Consider the following 27830-nt stretch of genomic DNA (forward strand, 5'->3'; position numbering starts at 1 on the left):
CCGGCCGCCCGGGCTGAGCGCTCACTCCGGGAGAGGCAACAACATGGCGGAGGTGAGAGAGCGGAGCGGGGACAGGGGGGCGCCGCGGGGGGGACAGCCCGGGACAGGGACCCCCGGGGCCGAGCCCACACAGGGTGGTTGCGAGACCCACCAAAAGCAGTGGCGTCGTCTCGTTATTTTTTTTTCGCCGTGTGTCCGGGGTTGGGGGAAGAGGCGGAGAGAGGGAGGAGGGAGGGAGGGGGGAGAGGGAGAGACGCCGGAGCGGGTTCCTGGGGGTTGAGGAGGAGGAGGAGGAGGAGGGGGCGGCTCTGGGTCTAGGCCCCGGTGTCGCCGCTCCCTCTCCCCCTCTCCCCCCTCTCTCTCTCTCTCTCCCGCGGCGCTGTGTGTCTGCGCGCGGGGGTTTTTTTTTCCCCCCCCGTTACCGAATAACGGGAGTCGCTGGGACTGACCGGGGGGGCGCGGGGGTTGGGCGGCCGCGCCTCTCGGGTGGTGGTGGGGGGTTGGGGGCCTTGGCGGCGGCTCAGCTGATGGTGGTGGTGGTGGGGGGGTCAGGGGAGAGCCCCCGCCAGGAACTTAGTTGGTGGGATGGAGGAAGCTCGATCAGAGGGAGACCGAACCATCCAGAGGAGGAGTGGGGGAGAGAGGGGGAGATCATGAACCGACTGGGGGGGGAGTGGGGGATAGAGGGGGAGATCATAACGAGGGCGTGGGGGAGGGGAGGGGGGTTATAACCTGGTCACAGGGGGGGAAGGGGCCACGTTATAAAGTTAGCGATAATAAACTGACCGGGGGGGGGGGGGGATTTTAAACCGACCAGTGGAAGGGGAGAGAGAGAGATTTTAGAACAACTTCAACAACTTGCATTTGTACAGCGCTCTTTACGCACAGTAGTGGGCCCGGGAGCGCTTATATAGTAAACGGAGGGGAGAGGGGGGGGAGAGATTAGAGACTGACAGGAGACGGGTAGAGAGAGATAGAGAGATCACAAACTGTCCGGGGTGGGGGGAGAGAGAGAAGGTCGTGGTTGGACTTGCACCCAAATGTGTGTGTCTGTGTGCAGTTGTAAGTGTTACGTGTGTTTACTTATTATCAATTTACACTTAAAAATTCAATTTCAGGCTTCCTATGGAAGTTCGAGCCCAGGTACGTGGTGATCTGGCTCCCTTTCCCCCAGATTTCAGCAGGAAATCGATTCGAGGTGTTTGGGTGTGGTCTTTTAATTGCACACAATATTGTGGTTTTAAAAAGTTACTTTATTGAAAAGATATTGAAAGAAAAATGTATGCCAGAGATTCTTGGAAACTGAACTGTGAGTAAGAACCATTGAAGTCATTTTTAATCCACAAAATAAAAACCTGGGAACTTTTGGACTTTTTTGTGGTCGAGTTTTCACGTGAAAATGTGACAGTATTGAAAATTGGTAGAAATCTGTAACTGATTGCACTTTCTACCTACATTAAAGGTAGTCCGAGAACACCATAATTTTTCCCAAAAACAAAAAAATAAGGCTCTGGGAACACCATAATTTTCCCCCGTATAGTTTAAAATAGCTCTATGATTCTTCTGTGATGTTTACATCCCCTGTAACAAATGCGGATGACTTGCTCCATAATATATTACTAAGAACGCATCAATACCCATCTGTATATGTATATGATCATATAAAGTAGCTGATTGGTGAGAAACAAATTTCTCCAAAAAAAAACAAATTCTCCCAACTTTTCAGCACCCAAAATATGTTTGCATCACGCTAGTTGATCTGGGTTCGATTCCAGGACAGGGAGAGACATTGGGCAAGTTTCCTTATTCCACACGCCTCTGTTTACCTAGCACTAAGTAGGAACCCGGTTGTTAGTCAATTGGTGGATCACTTTTCTGGCGGTAATAATCCCCTAAAAAAATTAATATCCATGAATGTTTGGCTGCCACCTTTCGCCCATAGACTACAGTCCTTTCACTTTACAGTATATTCTGTGAAGTGCTTTGAGACATCTCAAAGATGTGATAAGGCACTATATCTATAGGAGTCCTGTAGCTCAGTGGTTAGAGCACTCGCTTTGCAAGTGAGAGACGCGAGTTCAATTCCAGGCAGAGCGAAACCTTGGGCAAGTTCCTTACTCCACACAGAGCCTAATCATAATCCCTCCAAAACAAAAAACAATAATAAATTGGTCATTTTCAATCCACGACTGTTTGTGGGACATTGCTGTGCACAATTGGCTGCCGCGTTTTGCCCACAAATATATAGTCAATTCACTTTACAGTATATTCTGTGAAGCTTTGGGACGTCCTCCCGACGTGCAAAGTGCTATATCAAATGCAAGGATTATTATTATATCATTCTATTACCAAGCATGCCACCTTGAAGGCAGCTCAAGGAATCCTATTCTCTCTCCCTCCACCCCCCCCAGGATAGTCCTTAATTAAGTAATTAACCAATAAAAATTATTACATAATTAAAAGAACTTGTAATTCCCTTTGTACATATTGTTTATACATGTTTAACACAACTTGCAAATTAGATTCCATTGAGCTATTAATCTGGGTGAATGGGTCTAATTTTTTTTAAATAAATCTAATGTACTACTTACCAGCAGTTTATATTTAATTTTGAAAGCTATTATACAAGGAAGACAGAAATTCTAGGTGTACAAGTAAAAACTTACAGATGGAAATATTTTCAATCATTTTACATTTGAAACGGAGTTTAGCTTGTTAAATGTCTGAACCGTTTGCTGCTTTGCACTTAATTGCTGTTGAAACTAATCTTGAATATACAGTATAACAAATGTGCAATTAAAATAGATCAAGAATGAGAATAAAGAAATTAAAGCCTTCAATTTGTGAATATGTATTGCAGCAAGGTACAGTGTATTTTACAGTATGGGGTCCAGTAATGCTATTATAATCAACTAGCATTATTCATACTCTTTGTAGATTTGGTTTTCTTTTGAGTGTCAAAAAAACGCTATAAAATGTAAACATCAGTACTAAAGATTATTATTGGGTCAGCCAGAGTACCCAAACAACTTAAGAAGGTCTGCATATGCATGGCACCTAAGCATCGAAATTTCCCTGTGTCTGGAATGGAATGCACACACGAGCTGGAGGACGCATCCTGCTTACCCAGTGCTGGAAAGTATTAGGAGCAGGTTTGCAAGATCAAAGCTTGTGTGTGTGTGTTGGGGTGTTTCTGGAGATTAATAAGTTAAAACCGCATAAATTACTATTGCACCGTAAACAAAACATCCAGTTGCTTGTCCAGATAGGACCAGTACCCATTCGGGCTTTGTTGGCTTGCAGTGTTAACAGGAGTGAGTGTGAAGAATCCCCCCCCCCCCCCCCCCCCCCCCGTTTTTGTTTTCCATGTTTAGTTACAAGACGTTTTAAAGCTCTTTTTAAAATAATTCATGGTCATTTCAATGAAATAAGTAAGTTACATTTTCTTAACATAATAATCCTTGCATTTGATATAGTGCCATATCACATCGTTGAGACATCTCAGAACTTCACAGAATATATTGTAAAGTAGATTGACTATCTTGTGGGCGAAACACGGCAACCAATTGGTCACAGCAGTGTCCCACAAACAGTCATTTGCTGTTGTCAGTTTCAAGAACAAATTAGATAGATTTCTGCTAGAAAATAATATCTCAGGATACAGTATATAGATCGGGACACGACATGTTAAGTGACTACCAGGATGGTGGAAAGTGAACTAGATGAACCTTTGTCTACTTTCGCCAAGCAAATTCTTATGTTCTTATAAGGAATTGGCAAGATGCATGAGTAAAAATTAAGCTACGTATATTTTAAGATATTGTGTGATAAATAGAGTAAGCGAAGACCCGTGATATCTAGATTCAGATAATGACGAAATGCTCCCTTGGTGTAACAATATTGATAAAGGAGTAGCTGATTTATTATGATGCATCATTTTGTGATGTACTATATGGGTTTGAGTTTTATTTTTCTCTAACCCATCTGTTGATTTACTGATTTTAAACTATAAGTGGCCCATTGAAACATTTAAAAAAAACTGTACATATATGCATTTAAAATGTAGATTAAATACAATTAGAAAGTAGTTGTTCAAATTCTACACTTTTGTGCAGTCGAATGAGATTGGTGCTGTGGATGAGTACTTGTTGGATGTTATTGAGCTTTACAGGCTGATGAGAAATGTTTCTGCAGCCTCTTTCCCAATGTCGAAAGGAAACTATACCAGATATCAATTTCTTGGCCTTCAAGTGACTGAAAAAACAGTGCTGAAATGCAATTTTTTCCATTTTTGCTTCCACCTTTGATATGAGCAGTGGGAGCTGCGAGGAAAAAAAAGGACATGGTATTAAACTTTTTTTGAAAGTGAAAAGAGAGAGAAAATTAATTTAATAGAGAACAATCTCAATTTAAACAGGACAAAGAATAGAGGATGAATAGTAGAAAAAATTGTAGAATTATAATATTGATCTAAAATAATATTTTACTTTTGTACATATCTTACTTCATTAATAAAGCTACTCTTGACATTGGAGAAGCTTTAACATTAAGATTCAATGTTAATCGATGAAATCGTCTGAAACTGGTTAAAGATTTTTCTCTAGATCGATTGCCAATCCGTAAGAGTGAATGTATTTCCATTTTTCAGTGGTGGTATACTTGAGCAAAAAATGTAATTGTACAGCCCATGTTCAACATACATTTCTTTTTTTTTCTTTGTAGTTGGCTCGTTGTCTTCTGAGGATCATGATTTCAACCCTACAGTAGAAATGCTAGTGCATGATTATGATGATGAGCGAACCCTTGAAGAAGAAGAAATGTTAGAGGGAGGGAAGAATTTCACTTCTGAAATTGAAGATTTGGAAAGGGTATGTCAAGATTTTTTTTTGTAGAAATGCTCAACTTCAGCAGTTCAAAATTAAAAAGTTTAATGTTTGATATTATAAAATTTGTTTATTTTTAAAAAATATTTTAAGAGTGTTTGCAAATTTAGGAGGTTATGGGAAAATAGCATAGCATGTGTTCCTCTCTCTCCCCAATCATCTGAACAGGAAAAAAAGGAGAAAGTTAAATGTCGCATTTATATTCATATATCTATTTTCGCAAATAATAAAGGGTTATTAGCTGCTAACCTCATAAGATTCCAGAACCTACTCTCCTCAATTTTGGGTGTTTTTGTGCTTTTTTGTTGCACTTAGAAAATTAAAACTAACAAGTGGAGTTCTGTAGCTTGGTGGTTAGAGCACTCGCCTCGCAAGAGAGGACCTAGATTTGATTCCCGGGCAGGGCGAAAAGTTGGGCAAGTTTTCTTATTCCACACGCCTCTATTTACCTACCAGTAAGTAGGAATCTGATTGTTAGTTGATCGTCGGATTGCTTTTCTGGGGTTAATAATCCCTTCAGAAAATAAATAAATAAAAATAATAATAATTTAGTCAGACAATCCACTACTGTTTGTGGGACACTACTATGCACAATTGGCTGCCGCATTTCACCCACAAAATTCACTTTACAGTATATTCTGTGAAACACTTTGAGACTGGCTTGCAGATGTGATAAGGCGCTATATCAAATGTAAAGATTATTATTATGAAGTTACGATAATATACTAAATGAATAGTCTCTCATTCAAAAATCCTTTTGAAGTTATTTTTTCTTCTATTGGGAAAATGTAATTGATTTTGGCACAAAAATTCCATCTTTACTTAAAAAACACTGCAGGTGAAACAGCTGGTGGTGGAGTACATAATGATTGCAGTGCATTCCCTGCATGGTGCATTCCCTACCTAAGCCATAATACAATGATGAGATGCGGAGTCTGAAGCCAGTACCTTGTTTTTTCCTCATGTATTTTGCAAACAACAACTTGGATCTATATAGTGCCCTCCGCGCCGGTACCCGTACCCTTTGCCTTCCTTCCTCCGGGTCTGGCCTCCTCCTCGTCCCCCGCTCCACCCTCGGCGGCCGTGTCTTCAGCCACTATGCCCCAAGGCTCTGGAATTCCCTTCGCCTCGCTCCCTCTCTCCCTACTTTCAGGTTCCTACTGAAGACTTTTCTTTTCAACCATGCCTTTGGTCCCCTTCCTCCCCCTCCCCCTGGCTTGGCCCTGGGATCTGTTGCTGTGAGGCGCTCTGAGATGCCGTCCGACGTGGAGGGCGCTATATAAATCCCAAGTTGTTGTTGTAATTGTTGAAATGGTAGATATTATAATAGATTGAACACTTTGTAAAAGTCATCTTAGCTAATTAAGTTGAATGTATTCAAAGGTTACAGTTGTTTGTGCTTAACAGGAGAGCAACATGCCGCTGGATGATTTGCTGGCACTTTATGGGTATGAACCCTCTGGTCCTGTGATTGAAAATGAGAATCCAGGAAGTTCACCGAGTGAGCTCGCTGATGAACTACCTGATATGACCCTTGATAAGGTAGTGCCCAAAATGAGATTTTATAATGTATTTGATTAAAAGTGAATTAATGGTTTGCATCTAAGAAACCTGGGGAGTAACAAATCTTTTTGTCTGGGGTTAACAGGAAGAAATAGCAAAAGACCTACTATCCGGTGATGATGAAGAAACACAGTCTTCTGCTGATGACCTGACACCATCTGTCACTTCTCATGAAACAACAGATTTGTTTCCACGCCACTTAAGATGTAAGTTGATGAACCTGAAACAAAAGTCCAAGACGAATGCATTCTTTTCAAACTCCTTACAGCTCTATCTGAAAATTTTTAACAATATCATACATTTTTGATCATGTAAATAATTTCAATTGTCAAATCGTAGAGACTACAATTTTGGGTATCTGACACTCCTAGGCTGTTCAGGTAACATTGACAGGGAAGACCTGTAAATCTCCTAGAGTAGGTCTACCTGATGTGAAAGGCGTTATACAAATGTAATTTGTTGTACTCTTTCAGTTGAGAGGGTGACATTTTAGGAAGATTCCCAGCAGTCTCAGAAAAACTTAGTAGTATAATAAGTAATGATCTTTGCATTTGGTATAGCTTCTTAACATCTCAGATCGCTTCATAGGATTTACTGTAAGTATAGTGACTGTTTTGTGCCCAGCAATGTTCCATCAGCAGCCATGAAGTGAATGGCCAATTTTATTTCGGGATTTACTGGCGAGGATACCGGGAAAAGCTCTCTTCTCTTTTCAAATAGTTCCATGTGATCTTTATTGTCCACCTAAAAAGGCAAATGGGACCTCAGCTTAATGTTTCATAGAAATACAGCATACCTCCAGCACTGCTTTGGAGTGTCAGCGAGACAGTGAGCTCACAGTCCCAGCATGGGGCTTGGACCTTCACCTTCTGACTCACGAGGAGAAAGAACATGCTACCATCTGAGCTAGGTTGACACCTGCTACTATTCCAGCTGGGTCATTCTTATTTTTCCAAAGTCAAGGTACTTCAGAAAGTTTCCAAGCCTACTGAAATATCTGTTTAATGATGTTAATGCGCCTAGCCAGGACATGTGTGAATCTTTGCCATCGATGACTTGATTGGAACGACCAAGAATAGAATACATCTAACATGGAAACAAACTTGATTCTGTGCAAAACAATAGAATATTAGTTCAAGTTGCTAGTGTGTTTTGAACAGAAAAAAACTTTCTCTTTTTTCCTATCCTTGCTTTCCTTCACCTTAAATAATGTTGGAAAATATTGGGGCAAGCGTAGAATTTTTCAGGTTTAGCTAAATTACTGCTATATTTTACCAATAAAATTCTTTGGTTTGTGGGGGTGGTGGGAGAGAAGAAGGAAAAAAGAAAAACAAGGAATTACTTTGTATCAAACTTGTGTAGGAAGCTAACCTTTTATTTCTTATCAAAATTTGCAAGCAAATATTTTTTATATTTTCAATATTTTTTTTAAAATGTACAAATTGGTAAACTTGCTATTGGTTCCTTAATTGCCTACTTATTTGCCATGCCCTTCTTCCACCCCCGGTCTAGCGGCTATTCATTTGATACTGAGATAAACACTCTGATCTGTAACACTATTTTGTCTGAGATAGTATAAAGCTAATTACTATGAATGCAGAATTGCGAATTATGCTCAAGTTGCAAATTGTAAATAGTTGTACCTATGAACTTAACGCTAGACGTTTCTTGCTTTGTTTTTAACTTTTATGTTCATCTAAATGAGGAGCTATTTTGGGAGTGGTTTTGTGCTCTTTGCCGCAGTTTTATTGAACACTCAGGACAAAGCAGTTTGAACAACAGCTGAAACAGAAAGATAAGTTAACATTTCAGGTGATCCTTCAACAGAAATAAGGTACTAGTGGCAATTGGTGATGAATTTATGAGGCATTTTTTGTCCTGTCCAATTATTCCGCCTAATGATTGTATTAAAACACCCAAAACTAATTTGAAATAGAACTTTTGCAGGTGTAGAGGAGACTTACTTTGGATAGATTGGAACTGGGGTATTAGAGGCAGCAATCATTTTACTCTCCTGTTCATTGTATTTGTTCTTTCATATAAAAAAGGTACATGAAAAGGGTATGAGATAATTTTTACTTTTCACTTTGCTGATAAACCAAGAATTTGATCCTTACCATCACATGTTAACTCCAAAAATATGTAGTTTGCCTCTTTTACAAACACTGAAATTAGGTGCTGAAGATTGGTAAAATCTATGCAAATCATCTATTTTTCAGTTTCAGGTAATTAATGCAAACTTAATTCTGTGGTATTGTTACTTGATGTTTGTCCTTCTCACCAGTTGTTGTAGACATGCAAACCATAGAAATCACAATATCCACCATAGAATGTTTAAATATTAAGCATGTGTCTTCTTTAAACTGCAGAGATGTTTATTTTTGTAATTTTGTACAAAATAAACAAGGGGATAGGTTGTCTGATTTCTATGTTCTGCATGGTATGGCGCTTGTGAAAATATACCAAGTATGTATACCATTAATTATAAACAATTAAGTTTGTATTAATAAAATACCTGTATAAACTGTTCTTTGTCGTTGTGCCTGAGTTGGTAAAGCCACTGGGTATTGTGTAATGGAACTATACAGGTCTCAGTTTTTATTTCAGTCTACTGAGTTGGCTGATCTCAGCTGGGACAGCAGTAGAGTTTTACAATTTGTCTCAAATGATTCAGGCTGGGGAAGCGAAATCGTTCAAGATGTCTGTCTGATCACTATCCATTTATCATTGTTGGATAGGACAAGTTTGATTCAGGTAAATAGTTTTGAATCCATCTTGTCCCTCTAAAATCATTTTGGTTATTGTAGTGGCATCCATTTAGTTTTCCTTCCCTCCGCCCCATTCATTTAAAGGCACTTCTCAGACTGACATATTGTTGCTTATCCCATCGCACCAATATGGTCACTCTTCACTATTGTGTCATGTGGTTTTGAGGTCTTCGTACTCTTGTTTTCCAGCTTGGAAAGATCATTAATCTTCAAGCAAGATGTCTTCTGATTTTAATCAATGTTCAAAATCTAACAGGGTCTTCACAGTGGCTGATGTCACTTCAGGTTCTTGCAATTGTGTTTGAAACGCAATCTGGCGTTGTGTGTCATACACTTGGACCTCTCCCGTACCAAGCGGGGCTGCCTACAACAATCCTTCAAGAAGGATCCATTGCAGGAGTGAGGTTTGGAACCAGGTAAGTTGGGGGTGTAAGCACTGACCAACCATTGCAAACCTGGGCACTGGTGATAAAGCATGGTTCCTCCTCTTTTCATCACTCCTGCACTGGTTCAACTTCCTTTGCACTGGCCCGTTTGAGGAGTCATTACAGTGCAGGATCATTCCAAGCTTGTTCACTTTCCCCAAGCATGAATATTGGATTGATTATACAGCACTTTATCAGTTCTCAATTCTTACTTGCAGTATCACTGGTAAAATCAGCTGAATTGCTTTTAAATATTTTAGGAAGGCAAGTAAATGCTCCGGTGGTGGGAGATAATCTTCCTTTGTAAACTCGCTCACACTCAATGTAAGACGTTAATATTGCTATAGGAAAAAATGCTTCTGTCATGTTTTACCAAAGTTTTCTCGTGCTAAAGTAGGTTCAAGGAGCCTAATCCTGTCCAAGCGTCATTTTCACAGGGTAAATCAGGCAACACTTTGGAAGTGTTGGAAGATATGGTTGAAGCAAAGAGCATCAACAAGTAGGAGGAAACTTGATGCATACATTAGGGAGAAGGAAATGGAGGGGAATAGAAGAGGTGGAGTCTCATGATCTAGTTGGACTGAATTGCCTGCTTTCATGCTGTATCATTCTATGGAACGTGTTGGAGACAAGAAAGACAATGTTTCCCTCTGCTTCTGTGATTGATACTTGGTTGAGTAATAAGGACTTTCTCACTTTGTCCGGAGAGAGAATAAAGTTGGCATTCTGTGGAGAACCCGCCTTCACTGCCTGGTGGTGTTGGCCTAGTTCTTTGAAGATTGCCGAAAGGATTGGCTAACTAATTGGCTTCAGAAATATTTGTTTGTATTTGGGTAGTTCTACCACAAGAAATAAGTGAGGGATTTAATTCAGCAGAGAAACTTCCAGCCTCACCTCTGACCTGAGAATGTTCTCGAATGCGTTTATGTGGCTAAAGAGTTTGCATATCCATTTTCATTGTCTCATTAGAGCTTCCTCTCGAGACTAAAGATAGCTCTTGCAACTTCCTTGAAGTTTCAAGAGTGTTAGGCTTTCTCATCAACTTGAAGATATTTCAATTTGAGCAATGTAGACAACCAGCTGAAGCATCCTTAGGGACTAGGCATGCATAATGGCTCCTCTCGAAATTTCTGGGAGATTGTGTGGAAGTGAATTTTATATTCATGTGTAAGATATCTATACAGGGGAATAGAGTCTGCCTCTCCCTTTGATGTGGGATTCAGTGTTGCCATTACACACTCCCAGACAAACATTTGCAGCTGGATGCAGAACAGAGCTGTCTTGAGTTGCAATGTGAATTTTCCAATTTCCTGCAACCATCCATCGGTTTGGTTGGTGTGCTCTTTCAGAAGGGACAAAGTTCATAGGTAGAACATTTTTCTACATCTCATGCTGGGGCCATATTTTCATTGCCATGTGCAAGGCTATTTAAAACCACCAATCTTTGCTTTGGCTTTAGGCACAGAACCAAACATTGTTCTGCTAGACTCCATTATAATATCCAACATGGGAACAAGTTTAATGACTTGACCTTGTATAGGATGCATTTACTGGACTCCTATTGCCTCAAATTAGACATAAGCTTCAAATCTTTTGGTACCCTGGATGGTTCTGGTCCACAATCAATCTGTGTACCTACAGACAGTCATTGTTACTGCTCTATATTATATATAAACATAAAGAGAGTTAAAACAATCATCTCCTTGATCTTTACTTTTGCTGCTGGTGCCAAACAGTTGGTCATCCTCTTGGCCAAGTAAATAGCTGTTGATAAGAGAATGTTTCAGTTTTTCTTAAGACTTGGGGATTGTTAAGGATCGGTACTATTTGCACCATTGAACCAAACAACTTTGAACCATCAACCTTCAGATGAGATGTTAAACTGTTCTGTTGGACGTTAAGATCACGAACTTCTCCTGATGTTAACAATCCCTTAGGTAGAATTAATATTTCACTTCATGGCTGTTTATGGGATATAGCTGTGTGTTAATTGGTTGGCATATGTTTGCTTACAAAATACAGCCACTACACTTACCAGTAAATCCAGTGAAGCATTTTGAGATATCCTCCTGGTGGGAAATACACTATATCAAAAGAAAGTATTATTTTAAAGAAACTCCCAAGTTCTATACTGTTTGCACCCTTGAACAAAAAGCCCTCCCAAGTTCTATACCAGGAACAGTTGCAGGATAACATGGATATGCAACAGTCTGTTGTGATCTTAAAGATGGAGCATGCAGTGCTAATCTTTAGCTATAACTGGCCTCAAACCTATCTTCTTGATATTGTCATTCAACAATAGTAAACTGATATTACTTTTTCACAGAACAGGCTATCATTTCAATTTTTTGAGTTTTTCGTATCTAGTTACAATACTTTTTGAATTAATGAAAGTGGGAGTAAGAGCTTCTTACCTACAAGTGGATAATTTTCAAAAATTATGCTGAGCTGTGAAAAAAGTATTCATCTAGTGTGTATGCAAATTCCTTGCTTCTTATGTTGTGGAACCATTTTAACTTTGGATTGTCTTAACTGTTGATTAGATTTTTATACATTCTTAAGAAGTTTGCTTGGGGCACACCCCTACTAGCATATTTTATGAAATTATTTTAGGAATCAATATCTACCAGTTTTTGTCCACTCTCCCACTAAGTCACAACAACTTGTATTTATATAGCACCCTTCACAGTGGCAACATCTCTGAGCACTTCATGGAGTGGCAGAGCTTGACGCCAAACTGGGGAGCGAGGGGAGGTGACCATAAGCACGATCAAAGAGGAAAGTCTTCAGATGCAATCTGAAGATGGGCAAGGAGGGAGCAAGGCGGAGGGAGTGAGGCAGAGAGTTCTAGAGTTCTGGGCCATAATAGCTGAAAGCACGGCTGCTGATGGTGGAGCAGAGGGGGTGAGCTTTGAATAAGCTTGGTTAAGCTTTGAATTTGGTGCTTATATAGCAAAATGCAACCTTTTTTTTGAGCTGATATTAATTAGAAGAAGGATTGCTTGGTTTTAGTTCAGCAAATTGCTGCAGTGAATTCAATCAGCAATACTTTAATATGACAACAAGGGATTCATATCCTATTTGCTTAACTAAGTTTATTTTAGCAGCCAGAAATATCCATATTATGTATGATCATGTGAATCATAATTACAGTGCTAATTCCATTGTGCAGATTTGATTTATACAGATATGCCTTTGAACTTTCTTATTATCTTGACAATATTAGATTGGTTCATAAACCAGAAAGTTTGGTTCATACAGAGTATTATACTAACATGGTATTCCATACTAAGGGTTTAAATTATGAACTTGAAGTCATCCAGATTCTGCAAATTCTAAACCATTATAGTGTTGGATCATCCATGAAGCAATCAGATTCATCAATGATTATTTATAGAATAACAGTTTTTGTAGAGAGTTGACTTTCTTTCTTGGACTCCTGTGGTACACGGAACAATTGGTGAAATCTGAATGATGAAGAAAATGTTTATTGAAAGATACCAATAAGTTCAATAAACCATCTTTGATTCCTGTAACTAAAGATCTTTTTGTCATTTACTTTTTTAGTTCTTCAATCTAAGCTAATTGAAAAGTTGCCTTATGTTCTCCATTTAAATATAAAATTGGACATAACCTCTGCTAGCTTGTCAGGACTTGCACAGACGTTTTCACTTTCCTGGCTTCATTAGCCCCATGTACAGCTTGTATCCTCTCTGAACCTGCTTAATTTAGAGTTTATATTTTCCCTTAACAATTGCAGTGTTTGAGTTTTAGCTTGTTACTTCAGAAAATGATTAAATCCACTACTAATTTTCCTTGTATCTCCGAAAAAAACTTCAAAAATGAAGATTCATTGCCAATCAATGGAATATTTTTTGATTTACAATAATGATGACTTTTTAAAAAGTCATTATAACATGTTATCCCGTTGGGTATTTCTGTATTATCAGGTTTTTATTTTAGCAGTCATGATATAGCAATGTAAAACTCAGACAAATCAAAGTGGCTAATTAAAGCAAAACAATATTAATCCTTGCATTTGATATAGCACCTCAAACCGCTTCACAAGATATACTATAAAAAGAATTTATAATAATAATAGTAATAATAATAATCCTTGCATTTGATATGGCGCTTTGCACGTCGGGAGGACGTCCCAAAGCGCTTTACAGAACACACTGTAAAGTAAATTGACTGTATATTTGTGGGCGAACGCGGCAGCCAATTGCGCACAGCAATGTCCCACAAACAGTCGTAGATTGAAAATGACCAATTTATTATGGTTTTTTGGTTTTGGAGGGATTATTATTAGGCTCTGTGTGGAGTAAGGAAACTTGCCCAAGGTTTCGCCCTGCCTGGAATTGAACTCAGGTCTCTCGCTTGCAAAGCGAGTGCTCTAACCACTGAGCTACAGGACTCCATACTGTATTGTATGGGCAAAAGAAAACAACTAAATGGGTCCTGCTATTTTTCTGACTTGTGTTCCTAATATTTCTGAAAGAATATTAAACCCCAAACAGTTTAGCAGCATGTTGAACAGTACTACTTTACCACAGAGTAGTTGGGGGCAGCTTCAAACTCCTCAAAATTCACAAATGGCATGATTCAACAAGAGTGCCCCTTGGCTCTTTTCAGATGCTTCCACAGTGGCTTATCATAAGTTTTTGTATATTTACCTGTTCTCTGGTATGTGGCGAGCAAATGTGTTGTGAACGGTTCAAAGGTGGGTGATTTTAAAAATTCAAAACACCCTTTAAGTGTTAATAATGCTCAGTGCAAATTCTAAATTTGATCAGCAATTATTATGTGCTTATACTATTAGTCAAGAATGAAATCTCCCTCAAGCTATACATAATGAAAATAGGGTTTGAGTAAATAACTTTCATGACTTTTTTTTCCATCTAGCAAGTACTACCTTTGATGGTGATAAAGAATCTGAGGATGAAGAAGATTGTGCTCCACCTGAAGACTTGAAAAAGGTATGATATTTATCTTATGCAATATGGTATTAAAGGTTCCAAAATTAACAGTCCAAATTAGAACATTTAATACATCTACTTAATCAAACACAAAATATTCTGACTATATGATGTGGCAATAATTTGTGTGGTAACTATTAAATTGTCAAAATCCCTCAAAACTACTGTCATCATTTCCCTTCTCAAAAAGAAACACCACTGACCCCTCCAAACTCTAGCTGTTGCCTCATCTCCAGCTTGTTCTTCCTCTCCAAGATACCGGAATCTGTTGCCTCAATTACACTTCTACCTCTTCCACTATTTCCTGTATGACTCTCCCTCCAATATGGTTTCTATCTCGTTCATAGCACTGAGACTGCTCTGATAAATGTCCCCAATGACATCCTCTTAGTTTGCGACCAGCATTCTTTGTGCCTGACCTCTCCACAGCCTATGATTACTGTCGAGCATAGCATTTTACCTGCTTCATCCTGGAACATTGGCCTTTACTGGTTTCATTCTTAAATGTCCCAACATGATCACTATATGTCTCCTCTACTTGGTTCTTTTCCTGCTACTGCATGGTCATTTGCGGTGTTTCCCAGGGATCTATTCTCAGTTCCTCTTTACCTTCTTTTCAGTGATCTGCCCCCCTCTTTGTGATACATGCAAGCATGTGGTCCAGTTCAATATTTATGCGGATAACATCCAACAATACCTTCACCCTTGTTTCCAGAACGACTGCTGTCATAACAGACTGCCTGTCAGATAACAGGGCTGATCGGACATCAAGATCAGCCATAACTTCTCCAACTGAATGTTGACAAAACTGAAGCTTCCATTCAGCATTTCATCTTGGACTCTGATTGCATGAACTTTCTACCTTCTCATTGTACCTCATGGAACCAGTGTGCAACCTTGGGATTTTGTTGACCCGCCATCCTCCTTTCATCCAGTCCCTGACAAAGTCTGCTTATCTGAAACTTTAAAATATTGCCTACCTCATTCTCAATGCAGCCAACACTATCACTCACACCTTTGTCACCTGCAAACTTTTTATGTAATGTTCTCCTTGCTGGCCTTCAAGCTCAATCCTTCAGTTCCAGACTATCCAGAAACCGACAGCCTGTAGCTTTTCCCGCACTATGCTCTGAGACCCCATCACGTTGTTTGAGTCTTCAGTGGCTTCCTATTCTTCAGCAGATTGATTCCAAGATCTGTGTTCTTTCTACCCCGCCTCCCCCCCCCCCCCGCATCCTACCGTCCCACATTTATGATCTTCTTCCTCTGCTTTCAAACCCTTCTTTAAGCAAATCTACCTCTGACTGTTGCTTTGGTCACCCACCCTCCCTCCCACATCTTCCACTTTGCTCAGCTTCCCAATCCATCTTTGTGAATCACTTTTGAGATGTTTTCCTATGTGAAAGACGTGCAAGCTGCCATTGTATTAAGGATACACTTTGTAGTCCTCTAGTTGTTGGATATTGGAATTTACCTACATGAACACAGTGCATGATTTAAAAAAGGTTATTTTTGCTGGGAAAATGTCATGGAATGGTACAATCAACTACTTTTAAATGCACTGATTTGTTCAGTCACTTCGTAGTATCTTCACACTTATCTTGACTTAATTTCGGTGATCAACTTATCAATCACAAATGTTTATAAATAGTTCAGATGTTTGTCACCATGATTATTAATGGGCCACATATTAATTAATGTGCCTCAACTAAAATGGGGATCGTTTGAATACTGAAAGGCAAGTGGGAATGACAGGTGAGCTGGGTGTGGTGCCCCCAGAGTTGAATAGCCTTTCAGGACTCCCTGTAAAGAATCGAATGAGGAAAAAATGCCACTTAGGCATGGTCCTTGGGGATATCTAGTTAATGCATCTATAGTAGTAATCCTTGCATTTGATATAGCGCTTTATCACATCTTTGAGACATCTCAAAGCGCCTCACAGAATATACTGTAAACTGTATATTTTGTGGGTGAAACGCAGCAGCCAATTGTGCACAGCAATGTTACACAAACAGTCATGGATTGAGTGACCAAATTATTATTAATGGTATCAAATGAAAAGTCCCATGTACTATACACCAAGGCAATGGGGAATCGGGCGAAGAGTAAGGGGAAAAGTCCCATTATGCACAAATGCAAGGTAATAGAAGTAAAAGGATGTAATAAAAGTTACTAATTGAGATATTGATGTAGACTTCAGAATATTAATTGACATTGCTCACTCATTCAAACAGTGTGAGGAAACGATAAACAGTGTAATTAGAATTCCAGACTACATTGTCAATTGGACAAATTCAGATTCCCAGTCCTCGAATGGTATTGTGCTGTGGTCAGTCATCACTTAGAGTACTGTGCACACTACCATTTGCCCCAATGTTAGAGATTCTTTCAGGACCTAGAGACAGGTCAAAGGAGAGCAACAAGACTGATACTGGAATGAGCTACAGAAATGAAAAGATCAACAAAAGTTATTTCGTCTTGAGAAGATGTTTTTTGTTGTGTGTTTTATAAAACTGTATTGTCACCTATGTGACTGTTGTGAATATAGATTTTTTTTTGTTTTGTTTAGGAAATAATGGTGGGGTCTCAGTATCAAGCTCAAATTCCGTCCAGTCTCTGCAAATACAAAGATAATGAAAAGGGTAAGGCATGTGCTTAATTGTTTTAAAATTCTGTGCCTATGAGGCAAAGAAGGACTATTTAGTTAAATACTTGTAGGTCTTCACTGACTCTTATTGATAGTTTTTTGTAATGGCTGTCTATTTCACATTATCTTAGAATCTTGGGTACACTGATATTCAGGTTGCATTGGGATAATGTCAACCTCTTTTGGTATGCCTTCTTGCACCAAATAATTATTAAGAGACTAGCAGAGATTCCCAGTCACTTTGCTGTAAATTTCTAGGGTTTTAAATTGGGCAAATACCTGTGTTAATCCAAAACAATTTTGTATTGCATATATTATGTATCAATTGGAAATAATAACTTGGAAACAATAAAATGGAAGAAGAAAACAATAACCTTTTCTTTTTTTTTTACATAGTCTATGAAAATGAGGACCAGTTACTTTGGACTCCTTATTTCCTTTCTGAAAGTACAGTGAAAGAATTCCTGCATGAAGCAGCAGAGAAATCTGGAGATGAGAAAGGTGTGGGTGGTATACCTGAAGGGGTGCATGTGAGAGATAATGAACAGGTGAGTAGTTAATGTAGAATATAATAATGAGATGTTAGTAGAGAATGGCAACAAGCAATCAAGTGCATAGGATTTTGTTATGGACCATCTAGAAGCATATTTAAAAAAAGGACTTGCATTTTTATAGCACTTTATCACATTAAAATGTGTCAAAAGTGATTCACAAATAATTATTGTTAAATGTGGTGATTATTGTTGTTGGCAAACAGAGCGAATATGTTTACTGGCAAGATTCTACAAAAAGCCACGAGTGAATGCCGAATTAATCAAGATGGTTGTTGGCAGGAAACAGTGAGAAACTCTTCCTTTTTCGAATAGTTTCGTGGGATCTTTAATGTCCATCTGAAAACAGGCAGAAAAGAGGTAGTTTTAACATTTTTGTCTAAAGGACAGCACAATCCAATACTGTATTGGATTCAAATTGTAACTACCATGCCCTATGGCAGGACTTGGAATCCATATAGTTTATGCTGATACTTCAATGCCGTGCTGGGATATGTTGGGTTGTCATAGGTGCTGTCCTTCAGATGAAACACTTAACCAATGTCCTGTCTGGCAATAAATGTGGACCTTCAGGATCCAATAGCACTATTCAAAAAGAGAAGAGTTTATCTTGTTCTGCAATTCCCCCAAATAAAATTAATTACTCACTTCATGGCTGTTTGTGGAATATTACGTGCACAAATTGATTGCAAAGTTTGCCCACAAAATACACACAGTCACACCACTTCACAGTATACCCTCAGACTCATTGAACCGGTGCAGAGTCTAGGCGTCAGGTTCGATCCCCAGCTTTTCTCCGCCCACATCCGTTCCCTGACCAGGACTGCTTTTTTCCACCTCCCGCTACATTGCCCACCTCCATCCGTAGCTTCCACCCACAGCAGCCTAAACCCTCATTCAAGCCTTTGTCACTACCCAGCTGGACTTTTCAAATGCCCTCCTTGTTGGACTCCTCAATTCCACCGTGCATAAAAAACAATTAATTCAGAACTCCTCTGCCCAGATATTAACCAGCACAAAACTCTAGTCCTCCATCCCACCAGTCCTTGCTGGGTTGCACTGGCTCCCAATTTCTGAATGGATCGACTTCAAGATCCTCTCTCATTTTCAAATCCCTTCATACCCCTCACGCCTCACTACCTTTCCAACTTGCTCACCCCCCACTCCACCATCTGCTATCTCCTCTCGGCCGGCTCCGGTCTCCTGTTCATCCCTCCACCATTGGCGCCCATGCTTTCGGTCACTACACACCAAAGCTCTGGAACTCGCCTCCAATTCCTCCACCTTGCCTGCTCCCTCCCCACTTTCAAATCCTGCCTAAAGACCTTCCATTTTGATCGTGCTTGGGGTCACTTCCGTCTCCCCTTGGCTTGGGGTCAGACTATGCCACTGTTAAGCACTTTGGGATGCTACCTTGCATGAAGGGGGCTCTATATAAATACAAATTGTTGTTGAAGTTCTTTGTGATATCGTGAGAACGTGATTACAACAACAACTTCCACTTCTATAGGGCTCTCCACGCAGGATAATGTCTCAGAGTGCTTAACAGTGGCGGAGCCTGACTCTGAGCCGGGGGGAGAGGAGATGTAGCCGTAAACATGGTTGAACAGGAAAGTCTTCAGGCGGGACTTGAGAGGGGCAAGGCGGGGGGATTGAGGGAGAGTGTTCCAGAGTGTTGGGGCATAGTGGCTGAAAGTACGACCTCCGATGGTGAGGCAGAGGGTGCAAAGGATGAGCAGGAGGCCGGGGCCAGACGAGCAGAGGCACCGAATTGTGGATTGGTCGGGAGTGAATGGATTAGGCACTACATCAAATGCAAATATTATTATATTATGATTTTGCTCATTTAGCACTGATATTGTATACTTTCTGTATTATTCAGGCACTATATGAACTCGTAAAATGTAACTACATTGTTAAAGAAGCACTCAGAAGTTACCACTTAAATGTGAAGGCTGCACGGGGTAAGATTTTTACTAAATCTATCTTAAAATATTTGAATAAATATTTGAATAAAAATTCAAAAATTGAACTACAGTTCAATTTCCATTCTTCTATTATAATCCATTTTCTATAATCTGTAGATGATCAGTCTGCTTGGACAGAAGAGGAATGCAGAAACTTTGAACTTGGCCTTCGACTCTATGGTAAAGATTTTCACCTTATACAAGCAAATAAGGTGAGATATAAATTCAAGCTGATGATACTTCTGTACATTTTAAATTCTTCAGAATGTTCATTATGTTTGTCTTGTTTGCTGTACCACCTGTGTTGATTTAATGCTCGTCATTCAAGTGAACACAAATTGCCGTACATATTTGGGTTTAATGGCATTGTTTTTTTATTTTGATACTCGGTTCCCAACCTCTTAAGAAAATGATTTCAGGAATCAAATTGATTCATTACTTCAGGGATTTGCAATGCAGTTGAATTGAAAACATACTAAAGTTTAAATTTGAATCTTTTTATATTACAGAACCAGTTGTATGACTCAAAAACAAAATCTAAATGCTGTTCGACTCAATTTAGAAAACAAAACCTTTGTTGTGAGCAAGAAGCGCAAACTTGTTCGGCTCCTTTTTCATGTATTACTGCAAATAAGCAGGATTGCTATAAGCTATAATGGGGTGGAGGAAAGTGTTCTCCCAAATTATCAGATAATTGGTGTTGATTTTAATAATATATTTAATACGTGAAAAGTTCCTATAGATTTTATGACAAGTGTACGAAGTAGATAACGTGATCAGAATGTGGTCCTAATTCGGTGAAGCCGTGGTTTGGCAGAAACTATACTGCTGAAATAGATTCAATATAGAAGCCTGTGAATCTTTTGTCCTATTGAATTTTCATTGTTCAGAATTACTCTCTTTAGTAAACGTTCACTGGATAAATGGTGGAAATGGTTGGTGGTAGGTGGGTGGAGGGGAAGAGAAGAGAGGTAAATCTTTGCCTACAGTACATTTAATGTAAAAAGCATCAAATGCGTTGTTAAATTGACCACAATGTGAACTAAAGAACCAGCCTCGAAGCTTTGAAGACCTCACAAATGTTGTTTAAAGATGATGTCTGTGTTTAGTGCATAGAATGCCATTCTAAATTTTTTTTAAATCTGCACCCCAGTACAGAAAATTATGGTTTCAGAAATCATCTTCTCTTCCACTGAGAACCGTTTCAGATGGGGCTTACATAAAATATCATCCTCTGTTTTTAGTGAGTTTTTCTTTAAGCTCCATATGAGCCCATAACCCACACCAAGTTGATTTGATTGGGTCTGGAGGCATATAATAGCAGCTTCCATAGAAGGGAATGCGACTTTCTAAATGTTTGCATTTGATCAAAGATGTTTTTTCAAAATATAAATATAGCTGACGACATACATTGCTCTTATCCTTTTAATTTTTTTGTTTCTAGGTCCAAACTCGCTCTGTAGGGGAATGTGTAGCTTTCTATTATATGTGGAAGAAATCTGAACGATATGACTACTTTGCCCAACAAACCAGATTTGGAAAGAAGAAATACAATCTTCATCCTGGAGTTACGTAAGTTGATAATTGACTCCATTCAGGGAAAATATTGATTGAAATGGTAAAACTAAACTGTATCATACCACAGGGAGATCTAAACCATATCAAACAGATGGAGCATTTTATTTCCAGTGAATGGAACAAGTGGTTCCACTGGGAAAACAATCAGTCTTTTTCTTGTATTGAAACACTCAGGTAAGATTACTTGAGTGACAATATTGATCCTTTGAACTGAACTAATATTGTCTCCTGAAGTTTCGCACATGTATCTTTGATATGCCTTTATAACATATATATGCCAACACTCTGCTTGCCAGATTCACCAACTCTCCACTGTACAAGTTGCAGACTATCCATGTCCTCTCCTGTACCAGGCCTTGTGAGCCTATCCTGCCCCCCCACCCCCATCCTTACTCGACTCAACTGGCTCCCCATCTCCCAATGGATTGAATTAAATTACTCCATGGTCTCGCCTCACCCTACCTAAAGAACTTCCTCACCCTTGCCAACCAGACCATACCTTCGCTCAGCCAACACAGGCCAATTCATGTCCCCAGCTCTATCTGCCCCATTGTCAATGGGCAGGCTTTCTGCTACTTGATGTCTGTTCTCTGGAACTCTATTCCTTGGTCCCTCCAATTTGCTCCTTCCTTCCCTCTTTCAGGGTATGCTTCAAAAGGTATCTCTGACAGTGCTTTCGGACATATTTCCCTTCCTCATTCCGGTCTGCTCTGGTGCTGGGCCAGAATTGTTAACCAATTTGGGATGTTCCTCCCACCATGAAAGATGCTCCATAAGTGTAAATTGTATCATATCTTGCATTTCCTCTTGTGGGTAGATTTCCTGAAACACATTAGAAAGATGTAATAAGCGAAAATGCTTTCTTGGATTGGCGTTCTGTTTAAATGCATTTTGCCAAATAGAAGAGTATCTTGTGAGTCTGGTATAAAAATCAAAACGTATGTGAATGAGATGTTATAGAATGTCATTTATGTTAATTTTGTTGCACAATGAATTAATTTGGTATTTTGTGTTTTTAGGGATTATATGGATCGCCTAGTGGATGAAGCTGAAATGGGAATGTTGAATAGAGTAGCAAATTCTCCATCCATGTATCTTCCTACCAATAGATCAGAAATAATTTCTGACCAACAGCACAATCTTATGAGCTCTGTGATTGGAAGTGAGTTTTCTGGTAAGAAGTCGCTACTGACAGATGTCCATTGATAGCTGTTACAATTTTTTTTATCAGGTCTAAATATGTAACCTGTAGAAACAACCACAATATCGCATTTACATATCTATAGTGCCCTTCACATCAGGAGGATGTTCCAAGACACTGGAATGTCCGGGCTTTGCATCTGAGGTGGGGTGGGTAGGAGTTCTGGATAGTCTGGTGAGTAAAGTTGGTGTAGTCAAGCCTGGACATGATGATTGCATGGATTAGGTTCTCAGGGTCCTGAACGGAGATGCAGTGGTGGAAGGGGGCAATGTTACAGAGGTGGAGGAAAGCTGAGTGAGTCAGATCACCAAAAAAACTTTACTAATGGTCAGCATAGTTGAGGTGAAAGTAAACCAAAATGTCTCTTGTGAAAATGATCTTAAGATTAATGCTACTGACAACTGTATGTGATCCATTTATATAATAAATGGTTCTTAGGACAACAGGATGGCTTGTATTAGCTTTTTAAACTGTACAACACAATTAGGGAAAAGATACTTATAACCTCAAGTTTAATGGAAATTTTCATATGTTCAGAAAGCTGCTCTGCATCTGTTAATTTATTCATCAAAATGTTTAACAGATCTGTGAACTGAGACTAATATTTAATTACATAATTAGGACAAGCTCTTATGTAATTAAGCAGGCTGTTGCTGTGAAGCAGCACCAATTATACTAATGTATCAACAAAGTGCTCTGGTACATATAGTACTGTTGAATCATGTGGGCATTTTTTCCAGCTTAACATATCAGAAGGTCCCTAGTGTTTCTTGTACAGATTCTACAAATAAAATACTTCTAAATAGACGTGGACCAATTCACCCTGAGTAGTGTAATTACTGCTTGGTATATATGAGATGAGACGTGGCACCCTAAGTATTTGGAATTTATCTGATTCCCAGCAAACTTCAACTGTTATCTTATATACATAATTGATACTAAATTTGCACAACTGACTACCTTATTTTGTCGACAAAATATACAGTCAATCCATTTTACAGAATATCCCGTGAAGCACTTTTGAGAGGTCTTGATGATGCGCTATATCAAGTGCAGGGATTATTATTAAATTTGCAGAATGCAGCAAATAATTGACCATTTTGGCATTGCGAAGCAGTGCTGGACTTTGAGAAGTTGTTTTGAATTATCTGTTTGATTCCAAATTAATCTTAAAAATGTTACAGAACATCTCAAAATTTTAAATCTTAATATTTTTCTTTTCCAGCATTGACCAGTGTTGGTACAGCATGCAACGTTACAGATGTAAGCTGCTTGGATTCATATAATTTTCCTCCATTGGACAGTTTGCACACAAAAGGACCAACTACACATGTGCCTGTTTTAATAGAAGAGTCACTTGGTTTGCCTACAAATGGTGATACAGACTGTCTAAATTTGTTTGAGACTGGATTCTACCATTCCGAATTAAACCAGATCAGCATGTGCAATGAAGACTCAGAAAGACCTGCAAAGCGATTGAAAATGGGGATCTCGGTTCCAGAATCTTTTATCAATGACGTTTCTGTAAATAACCTGGGTGTGGATTTTGAGAACCACACGCATCATATCACTAGTGCCAAAATGTCCGTATCAGTTGCGGATTTTAGCAACTTATCTGGTAGTGAAGCAAATGGCTTCATTAGTTCCCACACACTACATCAGCACACAGCTCTCCAATCAGAGTGACTCCTGCATTGAAACTTCTCACAAAATAGTGGTTATGCAGTAACAATGAACTTGGTGGGGAGCCATCGAGTTTAGGTCATTCACTGGAAGTTTGAATTTTTTTACTATGACGTCAGTGATGTCTTTTTCTTATAGAACCTAATCTTGATTTCTCAAGAGTTTAAATAGCCATTTATTTTCAGTCCCTGATAACATAGAAATTTCAGAGATTATGTTCGTACAGCAGAGTTTGGGACTTCATTTGAACCTTCATGGTGCAGTCTTGAACACTCAAGCCTTTGCACCACCTTTGTAGCCAGTAGACAAAGGAGTCATTTCACCTTCTGATACCAACAGTGGGGAACAATGGAAACAATGAAAATGGCTGCCTCAGCTCTACTATCTCAGTAGTTGGTACAGAGGAATATTAATGTTTACAGGTACCTAGCCTTGTCCCTGGCTAATGTAGCATTTCAGAAATGAACTGCAGCACTTCAACAAACAACAAGAAATTGCATTTATACAACGCCTTTCACTTTGGGAGGACGTCAGTGCAAAGACCTGCATAAACAACGCCTTCTCTCATCCATTGAATTGACACAAAGCAGAGCACTTCAGTTTACAGAGCCGTGAGTGCATCTTTTGGAAGAAAATCGATGGATGGAATAAAAGAGGGAAACCTGCAGGCATGCATGTGTCTAGCAAGAATTGGGTATGGCTGCCATCTGTGAACGGGTTGGAACTACTGCCAGATTTCTGTGTACTTTAAAAAGAAAACTCTTCAAGCTTTTATTGATTGGATTAAATATTGAATTTTGTGATATTGTATATTGATGTTTATTTTTTTTTAAAAGACTTTAAAGATTGTATTATAGTGTATCTCAAACTACACAATGCATTGTATATCTTATGAGATTTCCTGGGGCAGCTGAAATAGTCTTGACACAACTTAGGACTTGCCACTTAAGACACAATTCTGTTTGACAGTCTATCCAAGCCTCTTGCAGCAGTTCATCGTGTTTTGTATTGAATGCTGTGTCTATATCCTAGCAAATATAATACAGTAGAACCTTGACAAACAAGATTTAATTTAACACCTTTCTAATGCATTCCATTTTTTAAAAATTGGTCACAGTGTCAGTTTAAAGATTTTGGAATAAATAATTAAATTGAGGATTAAATATTGAGCTTTAGATTACTGACTTTCTTACCTTGTATACCTATCACCTTTTTTTAAAAGGCAGCCTTTTTGAAAATCAAATAGTATTTGCAAGTGATTGTTTTTAACAATAGCTGAAAATTATCCATTAGTAAGGTACCTTTAGGAATTGCTCATTTATCTGATGTTTATGGAAAATTTCTGAATATCCTAAAAATACATACATTTTATATGTTTATGGTGCAAGAAGTATTCTGGGTTTCACGCTCTAATTCTTCAAATATATCTGCATATTTTTTCTTCCATTAACATAGATAATTAAAATTGTTTTCAGTGCATTAAAATATGTATGAAGGTGGTACAAAATACCAAAACCAATCGAGAAAGCTGCCTTTTCCTTTGTAATAATTTTGAGAAGGTTTTACTGTATTATGTTTGAGAATAATTTGCTGATAGTGTAAGTTACTTGAAGTGTGAAGAGGGTGGTATAGGCAACATAATGAACTGCTTTGGTATACTGTTTTGTAAATTTTATATTTATTGTATTTGAAAAGAACATCTCTCACAATCACCTGAAAAGGTGAATCTCTACACCAGGTTTGGCCCTAGTGGAATTAAATGCAGCAAAGGTGGTTTGAGAAGCTGGTTTGATTTTCTGTATAGATGAGCATGACTGTACAGCCATAATGTGTGGTGGTCTTTCAGTTAATATACAGGAATCTTGTACGATAGACAAAGCTATGGGTTCTAAAACAGTAAATAAAGACATAAAGGTACATGATACAGAAGTAACGGGTAGCCTCGGCTCTTGCCAGTATTGCGTGGAATTGTAACCCAAGTCATTAGCTTCTTGTAGCTGTGTTTATGTGCTGATCTATGCATTTGTCTCTTTTTTTTCTTTTTGATGTTAACTGCTCCTAGAAATGTACTCGTGGAAATGCTATACATATCTGTTCATTAGTATATTTGAGCATAACTGGATTTGCAAAGGCTAGTCTGTACATTGGTTGCACTTTTTTGAGAAATTTTTGAAAACCATTCCTAGTGCATTACAAATACAGAATTTAACTATGCATTCAGACTTTGTGAGTTCCCTTGGCAAACAGAAGTGTAGTTTTATTATTACAGGGTTTAATTAAAATTTTCATAGAATGGATTTGCCTGTGATTTTAAAACGCAACAGATGGAGAAAGCAGCCACGGGGGGAAACGGTGTGTGTCTCCCACATATTAGAATTTTTGGTTATTTTTAGTATTGGTTACTTGCTATCAATTTGACATAATTTGTTATTTTTTCTGAATTGGGTTTGGCATACGGAGCCTGAAGCTCGGTGGCAAAAATGCTAAACCAAGATCATTGAGATGTGTATGATACCGATAACCAAAACTAATACCAAATGCTGATTGGAAACTGGTATTGTAGAATTTTGTAAATGTCCTTATTTTTTGTGTTCATATTAAACAGCGCAATAATTTGACAGAATGTAATTATGTAGAATTTCTGCATATAGTAGATTTTTTTCAGTTTTTGGAAGTGTCATGAAATGATGCTTGATTTTTTTTCTAAACCAGAATCTTACCATTTAAACCACTGGGATTTAGAATACCTTGCTGTTCAATGTCTAGCTTTGTTTAAAATGCTGGCCAAAGATGACTCTTGTTTTCCATTTCCATGTTGAGAAGTCAGTTCTATATACTAATTCATTCAGAAGTGTAACTGGTGCTGCAGTGGATATAGCAATACTTTACCCAAGATGAGACCATGCTTGCACATTAGCATAAATGATAGCATCCTAATGTAAACTGTTCCATTTACTTGAAGGTTGTATATGGCTAAAGAATATCGAAGTGCATACGATTAGGTCATTTAAAATTGTGCAATTTTTCCTTATTGGCTGGAGGTAAAGACCTGTATTGCAAAAAACCTCATTTGTCAAACTTAGTAATATTTATTTTTAACTAAAGTCTGTAGTTATGAATTTAAATTGCTCTTATTGAAAGCAAAATGGTGGCTAGTTGGCACTCTTTACTGTGGCAAGTTGTCCACAGAGGTTTGAACGGTTGAAGGGTCTGAACAGAAAAGGAAGTTTTGTACAATGTGAAAACTCAAAGCAACCTGGTACTGGTAATCAATACAGAGTAAATGTTTTACATAAAAGAATAAACCACTGACAAAACAGTTCTGATAAAATAGTACTACAGCTCCTCTTTACTGTATTGTTGCTGGATTAGTAATAGAACTGTCTGTGACTAAAATGGCCCAATTAGTGACAATCAAGACAGCATTTAGTTTTTGAAGATATTCATGGGGAAATCTCTAATGTTGCATTTGGTTTTAATATTTGTATATAAACACTGAAGGTTTTGTTCAGCATTATTTTGTACTTCTGTTGTACCTTGATATGTGGTGTACACCATTCCAGAAATAAAAGTCTGGAAATCTCA

General features: G+C 38.6%; 1 protein-coding gene across 3 annotated transcripts; it reads left to right on the top strand.

Moving 5' to 3' along the window:
* mier3a (mesoderm induction early response 1, family member 3 a) lies at positions 1 to 27830 on the top strand. 3 transcript variants are annotated; one of them, XM_042335215.1, is made up of 13 exons: positions 33 to 52; positions 1119 to 1143; positions 4723 to 4868; positions 6291 to 6425; positions 6532 to 6652; positions 14545 to 14618; positions 17188 to 17260; positions 17662 to 17813; positions 19699 to 19780; positions 19901 to 19995; positions 21228 to 21355; positions 22381 to 22535; positions 23788 to 27830. In XM_042335215.1, exons 1-13 carry the CDS (start codon positions 44 to 46, stop codon positions 24246 to 24248), a joined length of 1656 nt encoding a protein of 551 aa, XP_042191149.1. In that variant the 5' UTR covers positions 33 to 43; the 3' UTR covers positions 24249 to 27830. The 3 variants fall into 3 exon arrangements, with proteins under 3 accessions (XP_042191158.1, XP_042191149.1, XP_007890358.2); XM_042335224.1 differs by lacking the exon at positions 1119 to 1143 and having other exon boundaries at positions 1 to 52; XM_007892167.2 differs by lacking the exon at positions 33 to 52 and having other exon boundaries at positions 1002 to 1143.

Source organism: Callorhinchus milii, unplaced genomic scaffold, assembly GCF_018977255.1.
Source record: "Callorhinchus milii isolate IMCB2004 unplaced genomic scaffold, IMCB_Cmil_1.0 Scaffold1, whole genome shotgun sequence".
NCBI lineage: Eukaryota > Metazoa > Chordata > Chondrichthyes > Chimaeriformes > Callorhinchidae > Callorhinchus > Callorhinchus milii.

Coding starts and splice junctions, on each gene's coding strand:
- mier3a (XM_007892167.2), top strand. CDS start 1,041: ATGTGTGTGTCTGTGTGCAGTTGTAAGTGTTACGTGTGTTTACTTATT. Junction 21,356..22,380: donor AATCTTCATCCTGGAGTTAC/GTAAGTTGATAA, acceptor TTGTGTTTTTAG/GGATTATATGGATCGCCTAG. Junction 22,536..23,787: donor GATTGGAAGTGAGTTTTCTG/GTAAGAAGTCGC, acceptor TTTCTTTTCCAG/CATTGACCAGTGTTGGTACA.